This window comes from Hylobates moloch, unplaced genomic scaffold (genome assembly GCF_009828535.3).
Source record: "Hylobates moloch isolate HMO894 unplaced genomic scaffold, HMol_V3 SCAFFOLD_7, whole genome shotgun sequence".
NCBI classification, from domain to species: Eukaryota; Metazoa; Chordata; class Mammalia; order Primates; family Hylobatidae; genus Hylobates; species Hylobates moloch.
This window is the reverse complement of record NW_026652282.1, coordinates 47,249,281-47,276,992: the sequence shown is the minus strand read 5'-3', so window position 1 is coordinate 47,276,992 and position 27,712 is coordinate 47,249,281. Positions and strand designations below refer to the sequence as shown.

Genomic DNA, 27,712 nt, shown 5'->3' with positions numbered 1-27,712 from the left:
AAAAAAATAATTAATATAAACTGTACAAGTTTATCTGGCTCATAGTTCTAGAGGCTGATCTAAGGGACCACATCTGGTGACAGCCTTAGTGCTGCATCCTTCTATTGCAGAAGGTGGAAGAGCAAGAGGTGTCCAAACTCGCTTTTATAACCAACCCAGTCACAATAACTAACCCAGTCCCTGGATAATGACATTTATCCATTCATGAGGGGCAGAGTCCCCATGACCTAATTATCCTTTATTAGGCCCCACCTCCCAGCATTGTTAAATTAGGGATTAAGTTTTCAACACCTGAACTTTAGAAGACATGTTTTTAAACGTGTAGCAGAGAGACTAAGGAATGTGAGAGTAAATGCATATGAAAAATTTTCTCTTGGTTTTTAAAATTTATTGTCCAGTGTATTTCTTTTTCCTGGGTGAGTTTTAGCAGTGAACACTGATGAAGTTACTATTTCTACTAATCAACCTTGAAAGAAATACAAAGAAACTTTGTACTTTTATATTTAGTACCTGCAATCCAACAGCAACAACTGGCGCTGGTTTGATGATCGCTCTGGGCGTTGGTGTAGTTACAGTGCAAGCAACAATAGCACTATTGATTCTGCCTGGAAATCTGGGGAGACAAGCGTGCGGTTCACTGCAGGCCGAAGAAGATACACGGTCCAATTCACTACAATGGTGCAGGTACATGCTCACTCACCAAGCTTGTCTAACCCATGGACCACAGGCCACATGTGGCTCAGGATGGCTTTGAATGCAGCCCAACACCACACATTGAGGTTTTTTTTTTGTTGTTCTTTTTAGCTTATCAAATATCGTTAGTGTAGTTTATGTGTGGCCCAAGACAGTTCTTTCAGTGTGGTCCAGGGAAGCCAAAAGATTGGACACCCCTACTGTAAACTTTATCAAAAAGAGGGGTATGTGTTTTGGTTTTCTTCTTTCTGAACCAGCATTCCTAACGTGTTAGGAGGAGGAGAGTTGCCATTACCTAATTAAGTATAGATTTCAGAAAATCGAGTCTTCCTAAGGTCATTGATTAGACCTTGGGTCTGTGGCAATTTGGTACTATCCCTCTTAGAAATAATTTTAAGTGTTTAGTCAAGGGCTAGGGAGTGGTTAGGGATGGTATTTGCTCTGTTGGAAGGTTTACAGTTCATTATAAGGCCTTGTGTATGCCACTTCTGGGGACTTTCAGATTTTTTCTCTGTAAATGATAAAGGTGGGATAAATTGCCAGAGTTCCTTCCTTTTGTAGCATTTTACCTGGGAGATGTCCCTCCCCTCCCCCACCTTTATAATTCCTTTTTGATAGAAGTTTTTTTAATGTCTGTTTGAATTCCTAGGTTAATGAGGAAACAGGGAACCGACGCCCTGTGATGCTGACTCTCCTCAGGGTACCTCGGCTGAATAAAAACTCAAAAAACAGCAATGGACAGGAACTAGAGAAGACGCTGGAGGAAAGCAAAGAAATGGATATCAAACGTAAAGAAAATAAAGGCAATGGTATGTACCAAGAGTGTTTTACCTAAAGCTAATGTGCCTTTGTGGCTTAAGGTCTGGCCAATTTCATTGCGAGTTATTTTCATCAGCTTGATTAACAGATTAAAGATACGTAGGCCTCCCTTATGCTTTTTCATCTGGTCTTAAAATTGGTATTTGGCATGCTTCTCTTAATAGGACCCAAGTGCTTGGCCAGTTACTTAGGAGGGAGGCGTGGAAGGAAATAAACATCAAGTTAAACTGTCTAAAACTGTTATTTTCCCATTTTATAGATACCCCTTTGGCCCTAGAGAGTACAAACACTGAAAAAGAGACAAGCCTGGAGGAAACAAAAATCGGGGAGATCCTGATCCAGGGCTTGACAGAAGATATGGTGACTGTTTTAATCCGGGCCTGCGTGAGCATGCTGGGAGTCCCTGTGGACCCAGATACTTTGCATGCCACCCTTCGTCTCTGTCTGAGGCTCACCCGGGACCACAAATATGCCATGATGTTTGCAGAACTGAAGAGTACCCGCATGATCTTGAATTTGACCCAGAGCTCAGGCTTCAATGGGTTTACTCCCCTGGTCACCCTTCTCTTAAGACACATCATTGAGGACCCCTGTACCCTTCGTCATACCATGGAAAAGGTGAGTGTGTTTTGTATCAGATTCTGGTTTAGCTTTACATCATACCTTTGTTCTCAGACCACAGAGAACAAATAGACTTCTGGTTCTTCTTAGGGTATATAGCTAGATATGTATACTGTATACTGTGCCCAACAGAATTTTCCAACTCTATGTTTGGGAGCTTGCTTAGGTATGGTAGGATGATCCTATTGCTAGAGAGTCCTCTCTAGCAATCTGGTTTTCTTTTTTTTCTTTTTTTTCAATCTAGGTTTCATTAACCAAGCCAAAAACCGTTAGTAAAGAACTGGGAAACCTTCCCCCAAGTTCATACCTTCAGAATCATTCCTTTGTAGGAGTGCCTCTCAGGTGTTCAGCCAAGAGCCTATTCTCAAAACACTGTATGTATTTTGGAATATAAAAGTATAGTTAAAGCTTTTTGAATGTTTGTAATCTGCCAGGCACTGTGATAGACACTTAACAAATACCCATTGTGCAGATCAGAAAACAGGTTATTATATTTTAGGAAACTTATAAAGCAGTGGAAGAAATAGCAACGTACTTATAAAAAATAAAAACATTTGTAAAGTTAAGACAATAGTCTGGGTGTGGTGGCTCATGCCTCTAATCCCAGCACTTTGGGAGGCAGGTAGATCACCTGAGGTCAGAAGTTCAAGACTAGTTGGGTGTGGTGGCACGCACCTGTAATCCCAGCTATTTGGGAGGCGGAGGTTGCAGTGAGCCGAGATGGCACCACTGCTCCCCAGCCTGGGTGACAGAGCGAGACTCTGTCTCAAAAGGAAAAAAAAAAGAAGACAACAGTGGAGGGTTGAGGGGCAAATGTCCTACTAGTGAGGCTTTTTCTCCTCAGTACTTTTACAAAATCCTTTCTTCTGCTGATTCTTTGTCATCAATAATGACTGTTAATAGACTTTGCTTCCGTTTTCCTCTCTTGGGACACTGTTTCCCGCATTTATAAGTAGTGTTGCAATATGCGTTTTTGTGCCTAACTTTGTTCATGTTTAAGATCGTTACTTAGAGATTTTTAGTAATTGGATCAAAAGGCATTATAAGTATTTTTTAACTTGCTTGCCAGAAAAGTGGTATCAGTTTTTGTATATCTGAGTATACATTTTAGATTCTTCAGACAGTTCTTTACACAGCCTGCTTGATTTCACCTCACATGTGCCAAATCAAGAGAAAGAGAGCTGTTAAAGGTAGCTTTGTATGGTGATCCACAGTCCAGGAGATAACCCAGCAGGGAAGGAACAACTATATACAACTAAATTCTGATTTTAGAAACTTGAAATGCTTGAAACGCTTTCTATAAAGAAATGTTTAAAAGTTATAAGTTCAAAGTGCTAGGAGAAAGTGTAGGTCCTCATTGGATGAGGGAAAACTTTTAAAGTTTTAACTTTAGGTAAATTATAGTTGGAGTATGGGAAACAAAGGAACATCAGTGACAGTCTTAACGTATCAAGATGGCAAAATGTAAACTCTTGGTATTATTCATTGCTAGTACAGGTGTGGAAAACCAAACATACTCTTAACTTTCGGTAGGAGTGGAAATTGGTGTAGCCACATCGGAGGGCAATTTGGTACTCTTGGTCTAAGATATCCTTTGACCTAGAAATTCTATGGCTAAGAATTTATCTGATAACTAACATCAAGTATGCCAAGATGCATATATAAGAGTGTTCACTGTGGAATTGCTTGTAATATCGAGAAACTAGAGGTCTAATGTCCAGCAGTAGGGGGCTGGATAAATTATGGCTTATCCTTTATATTGAAATTACACTTTTCTGTGTTTATTAAATGGAAATTATTTTATAATTACAGCCAGACAGGCAAGATACAGAGGGTATAATATGCTAAAGGGCATGATTGATTTGGTTAAAAAGAAAAGCATTAAGATATCAAAGGATGTTTTTCATTGTGAGCATGCAGTTTGTGAAATAATAGATAATGGAAAATAATACAATTGAGTTATTTTCTTCGTGCTTTCATGGATTTTTCCATTATTAACAAGCAATTTTATGAGAAGAGCAGAAGCATAGCTATATGTAAGCCCTATGCTGTCAAGGCAAACAATATATAAATAGTTCAGTATCTCCAGTGGCTATCATCTCAGACTGATGGTTGTAAAGAAAATATTTAATTGTGTTCCTGTACACTAAGTGGATTACAGTGTTATATATTTTTGAACCATTCTGGTTTAAAATTGTGACAGCGTTTGGAGAGGCTCAGGAGCTGACACTTTAATGTGGAAGTTATATGGGGTCTATAGTCTTGACACATCTCCCAGTTTCTATAAAGATCACATGCAGTCTGGTCTAATAATTGATAGTTTTGAGACATGCTGCAACTTTTTTATAAGCCAGGTTTTTTGAATCAAGAAGGGATGGGACAGGACTTAAAAATGAAGTGTCATTCTCCCAAAAATCAAAAGCTTTTAGTCTTGGTAACCCTTCTTGACTGCAGTTGTATTTTTAGAAAGTAGTGTTTAATCGACAGTGTTTCTTTCCCTCTTTACTAGGTTGTTCGCTCAGCAGCTACAAGTGGAGCTGGTAGCACTACCTCTGGTGTTGTGTCTGGCAGCCTCGGCTCTCGGGAGATCAACTACATCCTTCGTGTCCTTGGGCCAGCCGCATGCCGCAATCCAGACATATTCACAGAAGTGGCCAACTGCTGTATCCGCATCGCCCTTCCTGCCCCTCGAGGCTCAGGAACTGGTAAGTTTCACTTGCTCCTGGCCTTTGAGATTAAGTTTGTGGCCTGGTATAAATCCAGAAATTTATTTATGAGGAGGTCTTTAACTTGGAGAGCCTCTTTAGGCAAGTATTAGGACATTTGCTGGCTAGTTGATCGTTTGGGTCAATTTAGTAGGTACTTCAGTAGCTTCTCTGGGCCTTGCCCTGTTGTAATCCCTGCCAGAGACACGGAGGACTCATTCATTCTAGTCCTTCGCTTCAAAGAGCTCATTTTGGTGGGGCAGTAGGCTTTACATATAGTTAATGGTTTACAAATCAAGTGATAATTAAGGGTTAAATGGACGTATGTCTTGTGTAACACAGTGGGAAATAGACGTCATCTGTGTATTCCTGCCAAGAAATGTTTGACCTGTATTTAATTATGAGGAAACAATTAGATAAATACAAATTGTGGGATGTTCTATATAAGACAAGTGGCCTAGACTCTTCAAAAATATTAATGTTATGGAAGAAAAAATACAGGATCATTTCTTCTAGAGAAAAGTAGACTAGAGAGATAATCACCACCAGCCTTGGTTGGGCTGTGGATCCAGATAAAAGATTTGGAGAAATTTGAGTGCTATGTATTAGGTAATGTAATTGTATCTGTTAAATTTGGGGGGGTATTATAATGGTATTGCAGTTTTGTAGAAAAATACCCTTGATCTCCCCTCTGCTGACTTTTTTGGTAATAAAAAAGAAAAACTATATATGTCCTTGATCTTAGGAGCTACATGTAGATGTATTTAGGAGTAGTCACTTGGTAATTCTGGGTGAAAAGTATATAGATGTTTATTATACTATTTGAACTTTTCTGTAGGTTTGTTGCATTTGTTTTGTTTTTTTAATAAAACGTTGGGAAGGGGACAAAATTATTTTGGAAGTTCCAGCTATGTGCCTGCCCCTGTGCTGGGCATTTCTCAATTATATCCTCATTTAATCCTCAAAATAAATGTGAAGAGTGAGAAAATTGAGGTTTGTTGAAGTAACAGCTGGATTTCAAAACCGGTTTTCTCTAACTCAAGCCTTTACTATTTGGTACTGCTGTATTAAATCCTGTGGAATTTAAGGAAAGTATAAACCAGGTATTATAGTAGAGTACTTGAACATTAATTGAAAATGGTCTCCTATCTCAAGCTTGTATATTACACATGCCCCCTTCTGAGTCTTTATTAGTAACCTAGTTTAGGTACTGCTTCATGATTGACTGGTTTTTCTCTCTCATTTTGGCTTAGCTTCAGATGATGAATTTGAGAATCTTAGAATTAAAGGCCCTAATGCTGTACAGCTGGTGAAGACCACCCCTTTGAAGCCCTCACCTCTGCCTGTCATCCCTGATACTATCAAGGAAGTGATCTATGATATGCTGAATGCTCTGGCTGCATACCATGCTCCAGAGGAAGGTATGTGGCTAGCCTACCTCAAGAGGCTGGGCACTAGAGGATATGTTACTTTGCCTGGGTCATTTCAGCCAACTCATGGCTTAGTGAGCACTCACTGTGTGCCCATACTCTGGGGCTCAAGATGAATAAGATACCCATTGCATGTCTGTGAAGAAGCTAATAGTCATATAGTATGACATACCAGGATGGTGGTAAGTCCTTAGGGTTGGGCACCTTACCTAGTGAGGGTACACGGGTAAGAAAATCTCTTTGTGTACATGATTTCTAAAATGAACCTTGAATGGATGAGGAGATTGCCAGAGTTCTGTTATATGAGAATACACACCATACAGGGGGAAGAATGAACAAAGATTTAAAAGGAGATAATAACATTCTGTGAGAGCTTGAAAATAAGACACCAGGAAGTCTCTAATGTTTTCATACTCAAGCAAAACCTTTTTATTGTCTGAAGAGCTGGAGACAATCTTAGGAGGTGTGTCTGAGCTTCCTAACTATTGAGACCACCACACCCATCCACCTTTATTCCTAGTTAAGGTGCATCTTATAAGCACTAGGAAAGTCATGATTGAATCTTGGAACATAGGGTTCCATTATAGTAAGGTCCTTCTGGATTTCATTCAGGACATACTTATTTGATAGGTCCACAGAATTGCCAAAAATTGATGAATACTGCCTTTAATAAGCAAAAGAAATCTGAGTCTTGACCTTGGTGCTTTTCATCTGTACAGAACCCTGATCCATATAGAATTCCTTGGTTCTCCTACCACCCCAGAATCTTTACCCTATCTCTTATCACCTCCTCCCCGAAATAGTTTAGCTATATAGCTGTGGCAACCATTTATTGACGTACCACTGCATGAGCAATACTGCCAGGTGTGTTCACTTAAGGTTTGTAGTTACAGCTTAGGAAGGTGAGACTAAGTTAATTGCCTGTGGTCACAAGACTAGTTTTTGTAATATTAGGGTGAGGCACTCTAACATTATCTGTAATAGCACCATGTAAACAGTCATAGCCACTTGATGTGAAATTGACCAAGACTACTAGATAGGCATTAACATTGTCCAATTGTAGAAGAGGTTTATTTTGTTTTTGATGGTTGTTACTGTTTTTCTAGCAGATAAATCTGATCCTAAACCTGGGGGTATGACCCAAGAGGTTGGCCAGCTCCTGCAAGACATGGGTGATGATGTATACCAGCAGTACCGGTCACTTACGCGTCAGAGCAGTGACTTTGATACGCAGTCAGGTTTTTCCATTAACGTAAGTCAATTCCAACAGCGTTTTATCTTCTCATTTTTCAATGCCTGTGTGGTCTCAGTAGTTAGGGCTATCCCTGGGGAATTTCAAAGATATTAATTTTGATGTATCTGTAAATTATCTGTTGCCTATAAAGACAAAATTGGGGTGTCCCTGGAGATTTTTTTTTTTCCTCTCCTAGGATTAGAACTGTTCTTTAATTTTTTTTCTTTTCCCTTTCCTTCCCCGCCTCCCCCACCAGTCTCCCAGTCACTGTATTTATAATAGTTTCCCACAGATTATATTATAAAGGTGTAAGGTGGTTAAAAGGTTGGCCAAAGAGAATCTGTGGCATTCCCAGCCAGTGCCCTGGGAAGGAGTTCTGCCATTTGCAGACGGGTGTTTTTGAAATTCGTAATAGCTCAGGAGTTTTCTTCTTCTACAGAGTCAGGTCTTTGCTGCAGATGGTGCCTCCACTGAGACTTCCGCATCTGGGACCTCCCAAGGAGAGGGTAATGATTTGCTTTTCTCCCTCCCATGTTCTTATTCCTTAGGAAAACAACTTGAAAAAACTGTAGGTGTCCTGTGCAGGGGGTAGGAGAATACAGACTTAATTATTACGTTTACTTGTCTAAGTGAACTTTCTCAGGTGAGCTCAGTATTCTGTAAATAAAGGGTCTGTATATGCTAAAGTTAATGGAACTGTAAGTTAACCAACCTAGTAATGGTTGCTGTGGTAACATATTTTAGTTTTACTTTTTAAATCACCCCATAATTATTTGGGGGGTTTCTAAAAACTGACTTATAGAGATTTTATGCCAGTGATACTATTCTAGCTACATGCTTTACGTGGTGGATGCCTGCCTTCCAGCAATGTTAACAGAGCCCATTGGCTACTCACCATGAACTAGAAAAATGTCCCATGGGAGTAAGTCTAATGAGACCTTTAAAGAGCTGCTTCTCCTTAGATAAGGAAAGGTCTTCGTGATCCAATTTAGGAGACATTTTGTTTAAAATCATACTAGTTCCTAGAGATAAATTTAAAAGGCTAATATTAGTGAAATACTGGTTAGCTCATTTTACTGGCCATATGTAGTGTATAGTGTGGATGATGGTGCTGATTCAAGGGAAGCATTACCCACTATGTGGCAGACTATATTGGACACCAAGAACTTTGTCTAGTGACTGAGACCTTGCAAGAGTTATAATGCAGGATAACTGCCAGAATGAAGGCATACTTGGATAAGATATAATGGACACGTGAAGTATCTCACAGTATGTCTAGATGAGACAGGAAAGCACTTATGGAGGAGGTCAGCATTTGAGCTGAACTAGATAAAAGTGTGCCAGGCAGACAGAAGAAAGAAGGGAGTACGACATGTTTGAAGAACTGTTAGAGTATTTCTGGAGTATGTAAAATGAGGGAAATGGAGGGAGATGCACAAATAGTTGGGCAAAGCATCCCTCTTGTACTGTAACCACGTACATCTGAGACCTGAGTTATCCTGGTTCTCTGCTCTTCCACTGCAGTGTCACAAGAGCATTCAGTTTGTACAGGTGGAGGAGAAATAGCATTCTTTTCCACCTAAGACTTGATTTTGCCAGTGTTCCAGTGTGGAATTGAACCAGTGTTTGACTATTCTCAACAGCTTCAACTCCAGAGGAGTCTCGAGATGGGAAGAAAGATAAAGAAGGGGACCGGGCCTCTGAGGAAGGCAAACAGAAAGGCAAGGGCAGCAAACCTTTAATGCCTACCTCCACTATCCTTCGTCTTCTGGCAGAGTTGGTGAGGTCCTATGTTGGTATTGCTACCCTGATTGCCAACTACAGCTACACTGTGGGCCAGTCTGAACTGATCAAAGAGGTAATATTTCCAACTTCTATTTAAGATGTTATACTGTACTTCCATCATTTGGGTGCCGGCTGGGAAGCTGTGCATGCCAAGTGCTAACCCAAGTAATGAGTGAGAAGAGGCATCTTCAGACATGCAAGGCCGGGTGCGGTGGCTCACGCCTGTAATCCCAGCACTTTGGGAGGCCGAAGCAGGCGGATCACCTGAGGTCAGGAGTTTGAGATCAGCCTGGCCAACATGGCAAAACCCCATCTCTACTCAAAATACAAAAAAGAATTAGCCGGGCATGGTGGCGGGCGCCTGTAATTCCATCTATTCGGGAGGCTGAGGCAGGGGAATCACTTGAACCCAGGAGGCAGAGATTGCAGTGAGCCAAGATCGCACCATCGCACACCTGCCTGGGTGATAAGAGCGAAACTCCGTCTCAAACAAAACTTGAAAGAGCTAGGCCTTTTTTCATTAGGTTCACTGAGAGAGAGAGTTATTGAGATTTGTTCTATTGAACGTGCCTTGTTCTGCATTGTGGAGATTGAAGAGGGAAGACTGGAGTCAGAGAGACCAGTTAGGAATCTGATAATCTAGTAATGTACGATCTTGGTGAAGTTGGAGGAAAATGGGTGAGTTTAAGAAATATTTTTAAGGTACAAATGGACAAGAATTGGGTTTGGAAGATGAAAAAGGAAATTAAGACTCAAGGATGTTTCTTGATTTGTGGGGGTTTTTTAATTGCTTTTATGGGTTGGCATCTAACAAGAAAATAGAATGGGGTGGGGAAGGTTTGAAGAGAAAATGAGTTTTGAGAAGTATCTGTGGGGCACCTAAGTAAAAGTGTCTAAAGGACAGTTGAATAAACCATATAAATAAGAATATAGGTGTTTATCTTCCAGATGTACTCACACATGTGCAAAGACACCAGATGTGGTAGCAGTATTGGTAATAAAAAGGAAAAGCCTTAAATGGTCATTAGTAGAGCTGTGGAAAAGAATGAAGTGTCCTGATGCGGGATTATCCTCAGGTTAGATTTTTTTAAGTGAGTGGGGCATTTTGAGAAACTATATCATGTTCCCACATATGTAAAATGGGTGCCCAAATATTTTTTCCCGTAAGGGTGCCTTGTTTTGTGGATCACATTGTACTTTTATGGTTAGTAAGTGGCAAAAGGGTCTGAGAGTGAGTAGGGGCACTAGTGTTGCAGTCTTTGAAAGCAACTGCCATTTTTAAAGCTGTTCTTACTTTAATCCAAGTTTAATATACGTATAAAAAAAACACAAATCTTAAATAGTCTATTTTTCCTAGGTAACCACTAGCCAAGTTAAATAAAGCATTACAAGCTCCCCAGAAGCTGCCCTCCTTGTTCTTTAGTGCATCTCCTCCCAACCATTTCACCTTCACTCAAGATAACCATTATCTTGAGTTCTAGTGCCATAACTTGGTTTTGTAGTTCATATAAATGGGATCTCATAGAATGTACTCTTTTTTGCCTGGCTTCTTTTGCTTAACATATTTGCAAGATTCATTTTGTGTGCAGGTGAAGTTTATTTTCATCTGTATAAAATTCCACTGTGGAATGTACCATGTACCAAAACAAATACATCTTTTACCCATTCTACTGCTAATAAACATTTGGGTAATTTTGCCTTTGGAGCTATCACAAATAGTGCTGCTATGAGCATTCTTATGAATATGTATAAGTTCGTGAACTACCCAATTTCTGTTGGGTAGTATATGCCTAAGAGTAAGAATTGCTGAGCTCTAGAGTATGATAGTTGTTCTGCTAATGCTAAAAGTTTTCCAGAGTGGCCAGGTCAGTTTATATGATTACCAGCAGCATATGGGAGATCAACAGTTGGTGTTTTTTCATTTTACCGATTTTAATGGGTTTGTAGTGGTATTGCATTATAGTTAAAATTTGCATTTTCCTGTTGACCATTTTTTTCATGTCTTTATTGGCCATTTGTTCATTCTCTTTTGGGAAATGTCTGTTCAGCTCTTTTATTCTATTTTCCTATTGAGTTTTTAAAATATATTCTGGACATAAGTCCTATAAATACATAAATAGGCTTCCTTTTTTTAAGAGTCTCACTTTGTCTCCCAGGCTAGAGTGCAGTGGTACAATCATAGCTCACTGCAGCTTTGAACTCCTAGGCTCAAGTGATCCTCCCACCATAGCCTCTCAAGTAGCTGGGACCTATAGTCACATGCTACCACGCCCAGCTAATTTTATTTTTTGAGGTCTTGGCTATATTGCCCAGGCTGGTCTCAAACTTCTGGCCTCAAGTGATCCTCCTGCCTCAGCCTCCCAAAGTGCTAGGATTACAGGCATGAGCCATCACACCTAGCCAGGCTTTATTCCAAAGCTTTAACTCATTTATGCCAGTTGTATTCATAATATATAATAGCATTACCTGTGGATTAAGATATTTAATTACAAATTTACTAAGTATCTGCCTAATATGTGTCCAGTGACCTGCCAGTACTGGGTACTGGTAAGTGCTTTATAAATGAATACTATTGTTAATCCTCACCTCCACACTGCAAGGTTGTTGATAGTGATCTCTTTAATAGAGGAGAGAAGGCTCAAAGAGGTAAGTAACTTGCCTGGGACCATACTACAGAGTAGCAGGGCTAAAATAGGAAGCTAGGGCTGTGATTCCAAAGCTAAGTCCTTTGTATGTGGTTATTGAGAAAATAGTTTTAACTTTGTATGGATTCAATACTGGGAAATTAATTGTTACTTCTAATTGTTTTGTTTTGACAAGGTCACTTTATTCAGTTTCCCAGACTCTCAAATTATTCAATGCATTTTCTTTATTGAGGTAAAATTTACATAAAGTCAACCATTTTAAAGTGTACTGTTGAGTGGCATTTAGTACGTTCGCAGTGTTATGCAACTGTCACCTATGTAGTTCCAAAATGTTCAGTGTATTTTCATCCAAAATTTGCTTGAATGACAACAGAATTTGTTTCTAAGATAAGGAATTGTCTAGGCAGGAATTATAGTTAGAGAAAAAAGAAGAGTCCAATTTCCTTCCTCTATTGAGCCTTTTTCGTTATTTTAAATAACTTTGCATTAAATATTTTTGCATATTAGTTTCTGTGACTCTGCTGTCTCTTGCTCAGCGCTTACCAGCTTCTATTGTAGCCCAGGGTCCTGGGCACATTGTAGGTGTCAGCAAATAATTTCAATTTAATTGAACACTGAAGGGTTTATAGCACTTAATTAGGAATCAAGGTTTGAATCCTCAGCCCTTGACTAAGTTCTTTTGTGCAAGCCACTTTTTTAGGGGGCTTCAGATTACCGCTTATCAAATGAGAAAATACTTATTCTATTTATAGATTTGCTGTAAGTAGTTCTATTAAATATCACATGTAAAAATACTTTAAGATAGGTACAATAGCACATGCCTGTAGTCTCAGCTACTTGGGAGGCTGAGGTGTGAGAACAAACGCACAGGAGTTTGAGGCTGTGGTGTGCGATGATCATGCCTGTGAATAGCCACTGTACTCTGGCCTGGGCAATATAGCAAGACCTCATCTCCTTAAAAACATTTTAATAAAAATAAAGTTTTTAAAACATGTTTTAAAAAATACATCTACATAACAGTGTATAAGCTGTGCAGTGGGAAATGGGTGGCATTTGGAAGTTTTCTAAAATCTGGATTTGCTCCTTACTTGCTTGTATCTTTGACCCTTGGCTTCTTCATCTGTAAAGTGGACCTAATAATCACTCATTGGGTGACTTAAGGAAATACTATGTGTGTGTGTATCTTTGGTCCTGTGCAAGTGATATGGCATAATTGTGCTTGTAACTAAATATGATTCATGACTTTTCAGGACTGCAGTGTGCTAGCTTTTGTTCTGGACCACTTGCTCCCACATACCCAGAATGCAGAAGACAAGGACACCCCTGCCCTCGCCCGCCTGTTCCTCGCAAGCCTGGCTGCTGCAGGGAGTGGCACAGATGCCCAGGTGGCCCTAGTGAATGAAGTAAAAGCAGCCCTGGGACGGGCACTGGCTATGGCTGAGAGTACAGAGAAACATGCCAGGTAAGATTCATACCTGACCCAGGGCTGATAGCCAAGAGCATCCCCTTATTCTTAGTCCATGGGTGGTTTTGCCCTTGAACAAAACTTCTTGTCATACTGGCATCATGTACTCTCTGGTCCGCTCAAATAGTTCTGGTGGTTGAAAATACCCAGAGCACTGATTACCATTAGAGTAAGTGGGTAAACCTAGAGAAAACAAAGGGAAATGTTAAGTGTATTTTTAGGGTCTTCAAGGAAGTTGAGCAGGTTATTTGATCTTATATTTTAAATTTTATTTAAAGTCGGGGCTGAGTGCGGTGGCTCACATCTGTAATCGCAGCACTTTGGGAGGCCAAGGCCGGTGGATTGCCTGAGGCTGGGAGTAGGAGTTGAAGACCAGCCTGGGCAACATGGCGAAACCCCGTCTCTACAAAAAATTAGCTGGGCGTAGTGGCACGCGCCCGTAGTCCCAGCTACTTGGGAGGCTGAGGTGGGAGTGTCATTTCAGCCTAGGAAGGTTGCAGTGAGCCAAGATTGCGCCACTGTACTCCACCCTGCTATAGAGTAAGACCCTGTCTAAAAAAGAGAAAATGAATGCTATCACCTTAGGGAGTGTGTTCTCACCTGTTTGTTTAGATGTTATTTCCAGAAGGAAATACAAAAGTTGCAGAAGGGTTATCTGAGGCTATTTTGTGAAGACTTGGCCTGAGAAATGGCTATATTCATGATAGAGATGTCAAACTTCTCTCTCAGGCTTCAGGCAGTGATGTGTATCATCAGTACTATCATGGAGTCCTGCCCCTCCACCTCCAGCTTCTACAGCAGTGCCACAGCGAAGACCCAGCACAATGGCATGAACAACATCATTCGGCTCTTCCTGAAGAAGGGACTGGTTAATGACCTGGCCAGAGTACCTCACAGCTTAGACCTGTCCAGGTAAAATCATGCCCCAGCCCCAGGCTTTTCCTTCTCTTCAGCCTCACTACATGAATGATGTGGAGGTAGCTGGTGTAGTGGGAAAACTTTGGGTACAAGTGGGAGACCCAAGTCTTTCTTATTGTGGCTTTTAGCACTTGCTATAAACTCAAGAGTTGAACTATAATAGTGATTTTTTTTTTTCAAGCTTCCCCCTACTTTAAAAATTACCACTTATTAGAAGATTATATGTATATTATAAGAAATACAGATGAGTAAAAATAAGACACTGTATTCCTACCACCCAGATACCATGATTACCTTATTGGTTTATTATTCATTCAGTGTTTTTCTTTGCATGCATAAATAATGTATTTTTTACTAACATGATATTATATGATACAAGCTATTGTGTTGGCGGAAATTTGGGGCATTTTTGTTTTTATTTTCAGTTACTGGTCACTTCCTTGCTATGAAAATAAATTTCATCCTACCTAATGCCCAAATCCATAATTAAGCATTTTTCTCCAAACCAGAATCCACTTAAGGACTTGTATTACATCTGGCTATGTTTTCTGAATCTCTCTTACTCTAATACAATTTTTTAAAATTATTTTGATCTTTATTTTGTTTTTGTTGTTCATGATTCTAGCTTGTTGAAGCGACCATGTTTTTGCCTTCTAAAATTGGTGCAGTTGCTTCCTTGCAGTGTAGTTTAACTTAATCCTTTACTCCTGATATTTTCTGTAAACTTCTACTTAGATCTAGAGGCTTTAGAGGCTTACTGAAGCAGTTTAAACATTTTGGGCTGAAATGTGTAGCCTAGGTGATGTATAGCTCATATTGTATCATGGGAGACACATCTCCCATGATAATTGTCACTTTTTCTTCTCACTAGAAAGTCATCTCTGTTGTTATTTTGGCACTTTACAAATGTCTACACTATCAATCATATACCTAAATAATAGCCTTAACATCAGTTGATAATTCTTGCCTGGGTCAATTAATTTCTTTGAGGCTTATGAATAAAAGCTTTCTAATTTCTCATTTCGAATACGTTATTAACTGGCATTTTTCTGTGTTAGCCTCACAGGGAATGTCTGGTTGTGCTAAAATACAATTTCTCTTAGAAAGGCAGTACAAAAACTTAATTTCTTTCTATTTACATTCGAGATTCAAATGTAGGTTTTTTTCTGGCTTTCTGTTAAGTCGTATTATGGACTCCACTTTTCATTTTTGTTTTTTTGTTTTTTTTAAACTAGTGATTGAATTTATTTGGATCACTGCAGTCACTTTTTCATGCTCAAATTATTACACCTTTGACCTATGTGGCCCCTTCAAGATGACTAAATTGTCCTTTTGCAACAAACCTATCAATTTTTTGAAACATTTATAAATGTCAGACTCACAGTACTGTAATGAACACCATGTGTCTACCTGGATTAACCATTGCTGAACATTTTGCTTTATTTCTTCCTTTCCTGTCCTTTCAGGGGCTGAATCATTTGAAGTTAGTTGCAAACACTGTAAAACTTTACCTCTAAGTACTTGATCATCTGTCTCCTAAGAACAAACATTTCCTCACGCTTGTAATCCCAGCACTTTGGGAGGCCTAGGCGGGCGGATCACGAGGTCAGGGGATCGAGACCACGGTGAAACCCTGTCTCTACTAAAAATACAAAAAATTAGCCGGGCGTGGTGGCGGGCGCCTGTAGTCCCAGCTACTCGGAGAGGCTGAGGCAGGAGAATGGCGTGAACCCGGGAGGCGGAGCTTGCAGTGAGCCGAGATTGCGCCACTGCACTCCAGCCTGGGCAACAGAGCGAGACTCCGTCTCAAAAAAAAAAAAAAAAAAAAGAACAAACATTCCCTTATATGGGTACAGTTCCATTGTCATATCCAAGAAATTTACCAGTAATAATACTAAATTTATACAATTTTATATACACATACTCCCAGTTATTTCAATTATGTCTTTATACTCTGAGGGAGAGTGTTTTGATCCAGGATTCAGTATCACATGTTGCATTTGATTGTCACATTTTTCTTTTCTTTTATGACATTCTCCTGTTTTGATGAATCCAGGCTTGATGTCTTATAGAACATCTCACAGTCTACGTTGATGTAATTGCTCCCTTAATGGTTAGGGTCAGGTTAAACATTTTTGGCAAAAATACTACATGGGTGATATTTGCCCTTCTCACATCACGTCAGGAGACAGGTAAATACCACTTGGTCCCAATACTTGTGATGCTAAATTTGATCACAGCTGAGGCTGGTGGATCACTTGAGCCTAGGAGTTCAAGGCCAACCTGGGCAGCATAGTGGGACCCTGTCTCTGCACAAAAATACAATAATTAGCTGGGCATGTACACCTGTAGTCCCAGCTTCTTGGGAGGATGAAGTGGGAGGGTGGTTTCTGTTAGATTTCCACTTTGTAATGAATAATTCCATTACTGTCATTATTCTTTTTGATCAACTGGGCCTGTGGTAATGATCCCATTAATTTTTTCTCCCCATTTTTGTTGTTATTGTTTTTTCTCTTTATAGAAACAGGGTCTCACTATGTTGCTCAGGCTAGGCTCAAGCAATCCTCTCATCTCAGCCTCCCACAGTGCTGGGATTACAGGTGCGAGCCATCACTCCCAGCTGTCCCATTAATTTTTGAAAGCTTCTTGGCACAATGAGATATCCCAGGCTTACCTTATCCCTTCCTTGCCCTATTCCTGGGATCACTTGTTCTGACAAGTCTTGGTTACTTTTAGTGTGATGTGATATCAGAGACTGCCATCTTGGTGTACTACTAGTGGGCATACACACACACACACATATACATACATACATACATGCATACATACATACATAGACTCACACATAAATACACACATAAAGCAGATAAAAGCAGAGCTGCTCTGGTGTTAGTGGGCACCTAGTTGGTCTCACACAGCTTATTACACTTAGAAATCACACCACACCTCCAACTGCAGCCCCTGTTGTACTTTTATTGAACTCTAGGAAGCCCTACAGAGTATAGTCTGAAATTCACAGGACTTCAAACTGTTATCAGCCGGGCGAGGAGGGCAGGTTGCCTGAGCTCACAAGTTCGAGATCAGCATGAGCAACATGGCGAAACCCCATCTCTACAAAAAAATAGAAAAATTAGCTGGGCATGGTGGCTCATGCCTGTAGTCCCAGCGACTTGGGAACCTGAGGTGGGAGGATCACTTGAGCCTGGGAGGTGGAGGTTGCAGTGAGCCGAGATTGTGCCAATGCACTCCAGCCTGGGTGACACAGCGAGACCCTGTCTCCAAAAAAAAAAAAAAAGAAAGAACTTTCATCATGTTCCTTCCTTTGAGCTCTTAGGGTTTGGGGACTAAATGCTGGTGGTGTAAAAAAAAAAAAAAATCCCGAGAACATCTGAGAAGTGGCTTGCTTGCATGTGGTCATCCAGAATACATTCTGATTTCCAGTCAATAATTTGTTACTCATGTGCTTTCTATGGCCCCATGAAATATGGCATTGATTTAACTCTTGCTTTTAGGGTGGGTTCCTTGAAGACATTTAATTCAATTTTTTTTTTTTCCTAAACAAAAGTAGAGTGTTAGTTGTGCAACCTTATGCCCCTTTTCTCTTAGTAGATTCCATTGTAAGAAGCTTAGTGTCACTTAGAAGATAGACACCTAGTATTTCTGTCCTCAGTCCATCTCTTTATCTTCCCTTATCTCAGTCCCAACATGGCCAACACAGTCAATGCTGCTCTGAAGCCTTTGGAAACACTTTCCCGGATTGTGAACCAGCCCAGTAGCCTTTTTGGCAGCAAGAGTGCTTCTAGCAAGAACAAGTCTGAGCAGGATGCCCAAGGAGCCTCTCAAGATTCCAGTAGCAACCAGCAGGACCCAGGTAGGGAATCAGAGCCAATGGACTGGAGAGCTGGAGGGGTAGGAGTAGTTGCTTTATGGGCCTGGGGTCACAACTGTTCTGGCTTGGTAGTGTTTCCCTGGGAACTTGCTGGCCTTCCAGAGATCTGTCATAGTGGCGTGGGAATCTGCCCCACAAAGAATTCCTTCAAAATACAGCCTTGTTTGGCTATCCTCACACGTAGCCTTGTCTTTTCCTTTGTCACCCATTCGTTTATTCTCTGAGAACTTTCAAACTTGCCCAAGGAAGGGACCTTATTGTCTTTGCGCTTGCCTCATGGTGCCCAGCACATAGGCACTCTTTGATTATTTTGCTGGTTGGTTGATTGTTTCAGGCGAGCCTGGGGAAGCAGAAGTGCAGGAGGAGGATCATGATGTCACTCAGACAGAGGTGGCAGATGGGGATATCATGGATGGGGAGGCTGAAACCGACTCAGTGGTGATTGCTGGGCAGCCTGAGGTGCTCAGTTCACAAGAGATGCAGGTAGGGAGGCAGATCACCCAGCATTTCCCTGTTGCGGCGCTGAACCAAACCCTTGCCAGGTGGTGTGGGTGGGTGAGTACTTTAGATCCTTGCCTCAATGCTGGCTGCTTTGCAGAGGAGCGTGGGTGATATGCTTAGTAGATGCTCAGTAAATGTGTTTGTACTGTATTAAAAGAGGGGTGGGGGCAGGGCCAGGATACCATGTACTATGAAATGATATAGATCCCAACCAGAAAACTTAGGCACGGGTGAAATGTTGAAGTAGAAAGCTGGCCTGAGACCGTTGGGCCCCAGGTCTTTGATTTACTTTGGCTCTGGTCATTATTGGAAGCTCCTTAACACCACCTTATGCCTATAGCACCAGCTCTTGCTGGGGCATTAAAACAACAGTCTTCTAAAGACCCTAAAGGAAAGCATTGTAATTTCTGGAGCTGGTAGCATTGGGTAAGAAAGTGGGCCTGTGGTCCTAAGCTGCTGGCTTTAAAGAGATCTATTATGTCTTCCTGGACAGTATAAAGACAACCCAGTATCAGATAACTGGGATGGACCAATTTGAAGGATAGTCTGATTGTGGATTGGTAGCACGTGGTAGTTTCTGTGCTAATTATCACCGAATGTGTGGTTTCACGTAACATCCTCTGTCACATGTTATCCTAGAAATGTATGCTCCTTTGCTGGCCTTTTTTAGGGTTTCGTTGCTAGCACAATGATAGACTTGTGTGCATCCATATATATGTTCTATTTCTCTCCAGGTTGAGAATGAGCTGGAGGACCTGATAGATGAGTTGCTTGAGAGGGATGGCGGATCTGGGAACAGTACAATTATAGGTGAGAGCCCCAGAACTGAGTATAGCCTCTTCCTTTGCCTCAGTCTCTCTTGGGAGGACCCTTTTTCTCATCATCTGCTTGCTCAGCTCTGCCTAAGGGCTCATAGCCAGCCTAGATCGCTGCTTGTCTTGATGTTGACGGTCTTACAGATGAGAAATTCACAAGACGTCTACAGGCCTGTGGCAGTCTCAAGTGTTGCCTGTGTGGGGGAGGTGGTGGGAGTGGCCATTGATACAGATGATACATCAAGCACATCAAAAGAGTGTTTATTCATGGAGGCCTAGAGGAGGCTGTAGGGTGAGAAAGCACTTCCTTTCAGTTCTTCAGTGAAGTAGTGTAAAAAGAATGATCATTCCCTGAGGGTGGCCCTTTATAAATCTCAGAGGGAAAATGGCAAAGGTACCCTACTGTCACCTGGCTCTGAGGGTGTATGTGTTACTTGTTTTTACTTTGTTGATCAAGGAAATCAAAGGATAAATGCAAGTAGACATGTATTCTTAAGTTTTACAAAGCTTTTTTATACCCAGTATCCTCTGTGGTTTCACAATTAGTGGGATTGGCAGGGCAGATGTGATCATCCTGTTTTACAGATGAGGAAACTGAGACTCAGACAGGTAAAGTGACTGGCCAAGCTCACCTAGCTAGCTGACAGCAGACAATCCAGGTCTTCTCCCTCATCCAAAACAAAGTGGATATTTGCTAGGTGTACATAGCTACTTTAGACGCACCCAGTCTGGAAAGGGAAGTCCTCTGTTGTTCAGTGAAGGCTCTGCTCTGTAACCTTCAGTGAGCAGAAGTGGAGAGGATGAATCACAAGAGGACGTGCTGATGGATGAAGCTCCTTCCAACCTCAGCCAAGCTTCCACCTTGCAGGCCAACCGAGAAGGTGAGAGTGCCGAGGCCAGAAAGGCCTCCCTTCTTGCCCTGCACGTCTGACAGACACTACACTAGGGTTTTCCTGGAGGCAGCTGCCCACATGTGCAGAATAAGGAAGCATCTGTCTGCATGCGCTGACATACACCATCCACTTTATCCTCAGCCAGTTTTTCAAATAACATGTTACTACTGCTTGCCCAAAGTTTGTCACTTCTTACTTGGTTCGCTTTCTTCTCACCCGCCTGCTATCATCGCTCCAGGTTCCCTCTTGCCAACAGGATATAGTCAATAGCAAAGTAGGGCTGAAAAGGCAAGGGGGCACCAGCAGACTTGGCCAAGTCCTAGACCATGGCTACTCAAGCACCACCCTCTGGCCAGCCTCCACATTCAGCCACCCTGCTCAGTGTGTTGATGCATTGATTGGCACTCTCAGGAAATCGGGTCTGGCTCACTAAGTCTGTACATCACCCCAGATCTGGTTCTTCCTCTCATAGAGTCAGATATCCCATCACCTTCCCACTCAGCCTGCTGGCCTGCACAGTAGCCTGTTTTCTAGCTACTCAGTTTAGTCCTCCAATGTGCTCCCTTTGTTTTAGATTCCATGAATATCCTGGACCCTGAGGATGAGGAGGAGCACACTCAGGAAGAGGACAGCAGTGGCAGTAACGAGGATGAGGATGATAGTCAGGATGAAGAGGAGGAGGAGGAGGAAGATGAGGAAGATGATCAGGTGAGGGGGGACTGCGTTTGGGTTGGTTCAGATGACCTCTTCCATGGGAACATAGAGCTGCAGAAAACCAACAGTCTGGGTTGCTAGCCTCAGCGTCTCCCTCCCTCATGTGCACATGTGGCCATGGCACCAGGCTTCAGAAAACCCTTACCTCCAGCAATTCTCCATCTCCTATTTTCCCTTAAGGAGGATGATGAAGGTGAAGAGGGAGATGAAGACGATGACGACGATGGCTCTGAGATGGAATTGGATGAGGATTATCCTGATATGAACGCTTCTCCCTTGGTCCGATTTGAGCGCTTTGACCGGGAGGATGATCTCATCATTGAGTTTGACAACATGTTCTCCAGTGCTAGTAAGATACAGGGGCTCAGCTGGGTTTTTCTCTCTTGATTCTTATACCCTTCTCTAGGGTAAGCCAAGCAGTGGACCAAACCGATCTGATACAGCACTTCTTTTCCTATGCTGACTTCCTGGGGCAAGGGATATCTGAATCCATCTGTCTCATTAGTGTATACTTAGGAGAAGGAATAGTGAGAGGCTGCTTTTGTTCCCTTCACCTCGGTAAATAGGCAGCCATTTTAGAGCCTGGACAACTTGATGATTTGCTTGATTGAAAAAGAGAGACCAAGGCTGACTGCATCAGGCACCCATGTGCACACCACAGTGGCAGGGCAATCAGTAATCCTTATGTCCGTAACACAAGATCTTGAGGGTTTGAATGGTCACCTTTGAGCTTGGCTTTAGGGAGTAGATTTGAACATACTCACTCTATTCATCCAGGATGCATCTTTTCGGGAGAACGAGTGAATCTCTTCCTTCCCCATCAGCGTCAAACTTCCCTTTTAGCGTCAAGTTAGAATCGAGTTCTTAGAATCAAGCTGTCTTGATAGGGCAGGTCTTGACAACTTAAATCACAAGCATGATGTAGTAGAAAACACTGAACTGTTCTGGTCTGTTTTCTTGGCCAATTAATCTCTTACCTCTTTGAGCCTCAGTTTGTCACCTGTAAATGAAAAGTTCGAGAAAAAAAATGGGTTGGATTAGATAACTTTCAAGATAACGTCTATGATTATTTTGCATTTTTGTGATTTTCATCAGTTTCCCTTAGAGTTGAGCCTCTGTCCATTCAGCAAATTGAACAATATTTGAGGAGTGCCTACTGTATCCTAGGTACTAGGGATACAGCAGTAAAGAAGGAAATAGTCCTCGTTCCTCATAGGAGTGGTTTATTAGGAATTATAACTAAGCAGGCATTACATTGCAGTATGGTAAGAGAGCACAGAGGTAAAGAGTTATCTAACCCAATCTGTAGAAGTCAAGCTTCACAGAGAAAGTGACATCTTAGGCCAAGAACAGAAGGGCAGGTAAAGAAGTGAGAGAGGAGTCTTCAAGGTGAAGGGAGCAGCATGTATCTGAGGGGCCTAGAAGCATCACTGTGACTGTAGTGTGGAAAATGGATTGGGAGAAGGTACTATTTAGGAGGCTGTTGCAGTATCTAAGTGAGAGATGATGGCATAAGCTATGGTAGTGTCAGTGATTGTAGATGAGTTGTGGGAATGAGGGAGAAAGGACAAAGCTCAGGTTTCCGTGTGAGGAAGTAAGGCCCAGGAGACATGATTCTGCTTGAACAAACATGGAAGAAATTTCTTTTTGACACTGACCCTTTTACATATTGTCCTTGCAGCAGACATCCCCCCATCCCCAGGAAATATCCCTACCACCCATCCACTGATGGTGCGCCATGCAGACCACAGTTCTCTGACACTGGGCAGTGGCTCTTCAACAACTCGTCTCACCCAGGGCATCGGGCGCAGTCAGAGAACCCTAAGGCAGCTGACAGCCAATACTGGCCACACCATTCATGTTCACTACCCTGGGAATCGCCAGCCCAACCCTCCTCTTATACTCCAGAGGTGAGTTACAGAGATCTGTTGGATTCATCGGAGCTCTTGTAAGAATTTTCACTGTGCTTTAGCATTGTCTCAACCTTGGGGGAAATGGTCCATCACTTAATGTTCTTGTCACACACACAAATAAGGTATTTGTTCCATTTCTTCGTGGATTACATGTGCAGCCTTTTGGGGAGTGCCGCCTTTTGGGGAATACCAAATTATGTCAATAGTTCTGCGCATGTATTTAGCGATTATTAAGTGTCTCATGCCAAGCACTTAACACTTTAGATATAGACGGGACAAGATCCCTGCCCTCAGGCTTAGAGTTTAGTGAGACAAACAATCTTAAGTAAAAGAAAGGCATATAAGTGTTGTAATGGTTGGTGTACAGACAACAGAGAGGGTGTAGTGGAGGCAGTGTGACCTGACGCAGTGCCTGGCACGTGGGAGCTTATTGACACCCACTTGGTGCCAGGAACTATAGAATAATATACAAATTAAGTACAAAACCAGGGTGGTATTCAGAAAAATAACTTAGACTTGTGTGCACATCATCAGGTTTATAATCATGTTCTGCATTTAATAGAGGATGCATGAAGAGGTTATCACGGGTAACAGGTTGCAGGGCACTTCTGGACTTAACAGTGATCATGGTACCCCCCATTACCCTACAGGTTACTTGGTCCCTCAGCTGCTGCTGACATCCTTCAGCTGAGCAGCAGCCTTCCCCTACAAAGCCGGGGTCGGGCCCGCCTCCTGGTAGGCAACGATGACGTCCACATCATCGCCCGTTCTGATGATGAGCTGCTGGATGACTTTTTCCATGATCAGAGCACAGCTACCAGCCAAGCAGGCAAGTTTGTGTGGTGAAAGGGAGGGTAGAATTTTTCAGATTCTACTTTTTCCCTGCTGAGGAAAAGCAAGACAGTGTCTGCCCTGTAGAAAACCCCCATTTTATAGGAGCCAGAACCACTCAGTGACTTAGCCATGGGCAACAAAAACTTTATTGTCTCTAGGTACTTGTTATGTTCTAAACATTGTGATAGACCTTGGGTCCTTTTAGGGAAATACTGCAATTTTTGGATCGGTGGATCAGTTAATGCTTGACAAGGCCAAGAATCTCATTCCCCTTTGTTCTCCCTACAGGAACCCTGTCCAGCATCCCCACAGCCCTGACCCGCTGGACAGAAGAATGCAAAGTTCTCGATGCTGAGAGCATGCATGACTGTGTTTCAGGTGCGTGGCAGCTTGGTTATCAGGGCAGTAGTGAGCCTTCCAGGGCTAGGGCAAACGTGTGGAGAGTCGTTTCCCTGGTTCTCTTTGGCTACAAGCTCTGCCTCTTGGCTTCCTCCCTGACCCCACCAGAGCAGCCTTTGATTTTTGCCTCTTTGAAATAGTGGTTAAAGTGTCCATTGTCAATCACCTGGAATTCCTGAGGGATGAGGAGCTGGAAGAAAGGCGCGAGAAGCGCAGGAAACAACTGGCTGAGGAAGAAACAAAGATAACTGATAAAGGCAAAGAAGATAAGGAGAACAGGGATCAGAGTGCACAGGTGATTCCCAAGGGCTGGGAGGATTCATCTTTGACTGTGTCTGTCGTAATGTGGTTTTGGCATACACATGGCACCAAGAATCACTGAAGAATCCTAGAATGTTCACGTTGAACCTGGGAAATTTTTTGTTTCAAATTTACCGTACATTCACCTGGTTTGTAGGGGAAAGAATTCAAACCTAGAGGGGAGATTTCTCCAGTGTCATGGGAAAAACTGGAGCCAGAAGCAGAATGGCTTCTCACTCAACAGTCACACTGCATAGTTTCTACCGCCAAGGACAGCATCAAGACAAGGAGAATAACCTTGTCTAAGTCCATGCTCTTAGTCGCCCACTTCCATTTCTGTTGGTGGACTGCCAGTGTGGGGAATCTTACTGAGATGACCCTATTCCGTCATTTGAGTAAGATCAGCCTAGGTGTCAGATCAGAGAAAATATTTGTACTCTGAACCCCATCACCACATGTCATTTTTTCTAGGGCTCACATGTATAAAATCACTAATATAATTTTGGTTTAGAAGGAAGTTACCTACTTTTTTCTGAAACTTCTGGGACCTCAGACAGAAGTCTTTTAAATGTCTGAGTAAATGTTGATAGAATTATACATTACAGTTTATCACTTGATATAAAATGGGGAAAAAACTGATAGAAATACAAAGAAATAAGACTTGAGAGTGAAAGACTTTAGTACACCCTACTCAGCAGTTAAGGAATCAGGTAGATTAAAAATAAGGGTAGTGAAGTGTTCAGTTAAAATAACAAGGTTGATCTAACAAATATTTTTATATAGAACTTTTTACCTAATACGCAGTTACATTGTTTCCAACATGATATAGGACGAAAAATAAGTGAACCTAGCATATGACTGAAAAGGCTAGAGTGGACAAAATAAAAAATAAGCCCCATGAAAGGAAAAAAATACATAGATGAAACCAAGAAATTCTTGCTAGAATGATCATGATCGTGCGCATTCCTAAGGGGGTTTTTATTATCCTTTCCTTCCATGTTTATTTCCCCCTCAGCCCCAAACCATTCTTGAAACTGAGTATGTATAGAGAAATTGGACATATATTTGCACAGTGAAATGATCACCTTCCTTTGGTCACATGACCAAAGCATTCTCCATTAGATCACTGAACTCCTAGATGGTCTGGGTGGAGGATGGCGACTATTACAGTTGACCTCTATCTTAGGTGCTTGCAAAGTCCCACATTGGTCTGTCCCTTCTTTTTGCAGTGTACTGCATCTAAGACAAATGACTCCACCGAACAGAATCTCTCAGGTAACTCTCCTTCCCTTTCTCCCTTCTTACTAATCAGTTGGTTGCTTCTTTATCCTGATAGTTCCGAGTAGCTGGCCCACATAGGCTGAAGATGGACACTGGTGCTCTGTGGGATGAGGTAGTAGATTGTATAGTTTTAGGGTCATACCCCATCTTGGAGATAACTATACAGTCTACTGTCTTTCCCACGGTGGTACACTTCTTCTCCGACTGGCTCTGTTCAGGTTCTTGTTCTGGTTATTATCTACTTCGTTCTGGCATGGGTAATGAGGTCATGTGTCTTGTTCATTTCCTGACTGCAACTCTGTCCTCTGAAACAGCATGTTCATGTACATCTTTGAAGTGGCTGGTCCTTTGATGACCACCATGGTGTGGCACTTCATGAGAATAACTGATGACATTGGTTCTCAAATGCCACTCCTCTGTGGAAACGAACAAAATCAAGGAGCTTTAATGCCTTTTTCATAAAGCTGAATTTATTCCATTTAAAAGGCTGTTTTTGTGTTTAGAGATCATATTCCTAATCCTGTGGTACCAAAATATTTTTATTAAATGATGTTGATTGGATGTTTTTTTCTTACATGGCTAAACTAAAAGTTGGCAACCCCCACATTAGTCTCTACTTTTTGTTCTTTTTTTAATTAAATTTTATTGGTCCATGGAATCTAAAAGTCTAGGAACATTGTCTTGGATAGTGTGCTGTTCATGAAGGTAGCTCTGTGGGCTTAGTGATATGACTGCCATGTGCTTCCTATTCCCTCTGATCTTCTTAACAATGGTCAGTAGCCATTTTGTGATTCTATCAATTGGTTCATGTGATATCATATGTCTCCCCCACCCATATTTCCTCAGAACATTCTTCTGCCTCCCTACACCTGTATCCTTTCGCACTTGAGTTGGAAAATGATTGTACCAAAGCCTGCACAATATTTTTTAAAGCAGTGAAGTAGGGTAGATGCCTTGGTACCCTTAATGTAGCAAAAGATCTTTAAAAGAGTCTGTCACCACATAAAATGGCCTTTTGCCTGCTGCCCTTAATAGAGGATTCTGCTCATGCCAGGGTGAGGTAGTAAGTTGTATTGTTGTGGGGTAGGGATATTAGGCCCCAATTAGAAGATAACTATACAACTTACTACTTTCCCTGGTGTGTGGCATAGTCACACTTAGTCTTAGCAGTGTTGCCTCCATCAGACAAAGTTGTAGATGTTCCTTGGATAATTTGGACTGGAAGAAAAGAGGCGTGGAAGGGGACAGATGGTGTTTAGGGTGAGGCAGATGTCATTATAAAGTGACTTGTCTTTCATTAATTGGAGCATATAATTATTTTACCTTTGGGCGTGAACTCATTTTGCTATTCTTCAACTGTGTAATGATTGCATTTTATTAGTAATAGAACAGGAACATGCGCAAGGGAATGGAAAGCATACTTTAAGAATTTGGGGCCAGGCGCAGTGGTTCATGCCTGTAATCCCAGCACTTTTGGGAGGCCGAGGCGGGTGGATCACCTGAGGTCAGGAGATCGAGACCATCCTGGCCAACACGGCGAAACCCCGCCTCTACTCAAAATACAAAAATTAGCCAGGCTTGGTGACACTCGCCTGTAGTCTCAGCTACTCAGGAGGCTGAGGCAGGAGAATTGCTTGAACCCAGGAAGCGGAGGCTTCAGTGAGCTGAGAACACGCCAAGATTTTCTCAAAAAAAAAAAAAAAAAAAAAAAAAAAAAAAAAAAAAAAAAAAAAAAAAAAGATTTTGAAAGGCTGGATGCAGTGGCTCACGCCTGTAATCCCAGCACTTTGGGAGGCCGAGGCAGGTGGATTGCTAGAGCCTATGAGACCAGCCTGGGCAACATGGCAAGACCCTGTCT

The 27,712-nt window shown here is 41.8% G+C and overlaps 1 protein-coding gene across 1 annotated transcript in view; it reads left to right on the top strand.

Moving 5' to 3' along the window:
• HUWE1 (HECT, UBA and WWE domain containing E3 ubiquitin protein ligase 1) overlaps positions 1 to 27,712 on the top strand; it is a 150,026-nt gene that overhangs the window by 99,976 nt on the left and 22,338 nt on the right. Inside the window, exons 36-56 of the mRNA XM_058441317.1 lie at positions 508 to 684; positions 1,343 to 1,502; positions 1,772 to 2,130; positions 4,643 to 4,838; positions 6,092 to 6,259; positions 7,375 to 7,520; positions 7,942 to 8,008; positions 9,146 to 9,360; positions 13,183 to 13,394; positions 14,127 to 14,309; positions 18,014 to 18,186; positions 18,539 to 18,687; positions 19,440 to 19,515; positions 20,303 to 20,401; positions 20,988 to 21,121; positions 21,308 to 21,476; positions 22,809 to 23,037; positions 23,691 to 23,869; positions 24,163 to 24,252; positions 24,414 to 24,568; positions 25,803 to 25,848. Coding sequence (XP_058297300.1) covers positions 508 to 684; positions 1,343 to 1,502; positions 1,772 to 2,130; positions 4,643 to 4,838; positions 6,092 to 6,259; positions 7,375 to 7,520; positions 7,942 to 8,008; positions 9,146 to 9,360; positions 13,183 to 13,394; positions 14,127 to 14,309; positions 18,014 to 18,186; positions 18,539 to 18,687; positions 19,440 to 19,515; positions 20,303 to 20,401; positions 20,988 to 21,121; positions 21,308 to 21,476; positions 22,809 to 23,037; positions 23,691 to 23,869; positions 24,163 to 24,252; positions 24,414 to 24,568; positions 25,803 to 25,848 — 3,382 coding nt within the window. The remainder of the gene's footprint in view (positions 1 to 507; positions 685 to 1,342; positions 1,503 to 1,771; positions 2,131 to 4,642; positions 4,839 to 6,091; positions 6,260 to 7,374; positions 7,521 to 7,941; positions 8,009 to 9,145; positions 9,361 to 13,182; positions 13,395 to 14,126; positions 14,310 to 18,013; positions 18,187 to 18,538; positions 18,688 to 19,439; positions 19,516 to 20,302; positions 20,402 to 20,987; positions 21,122 to 21,307; positions 21,477 to 22,808; positions 23,038 to 23,690; positions 23,870 to 24,162; positions 24,253 to 24,413; positions 24,569 to 25,802; positions 25,849 to 27,712) is intronic.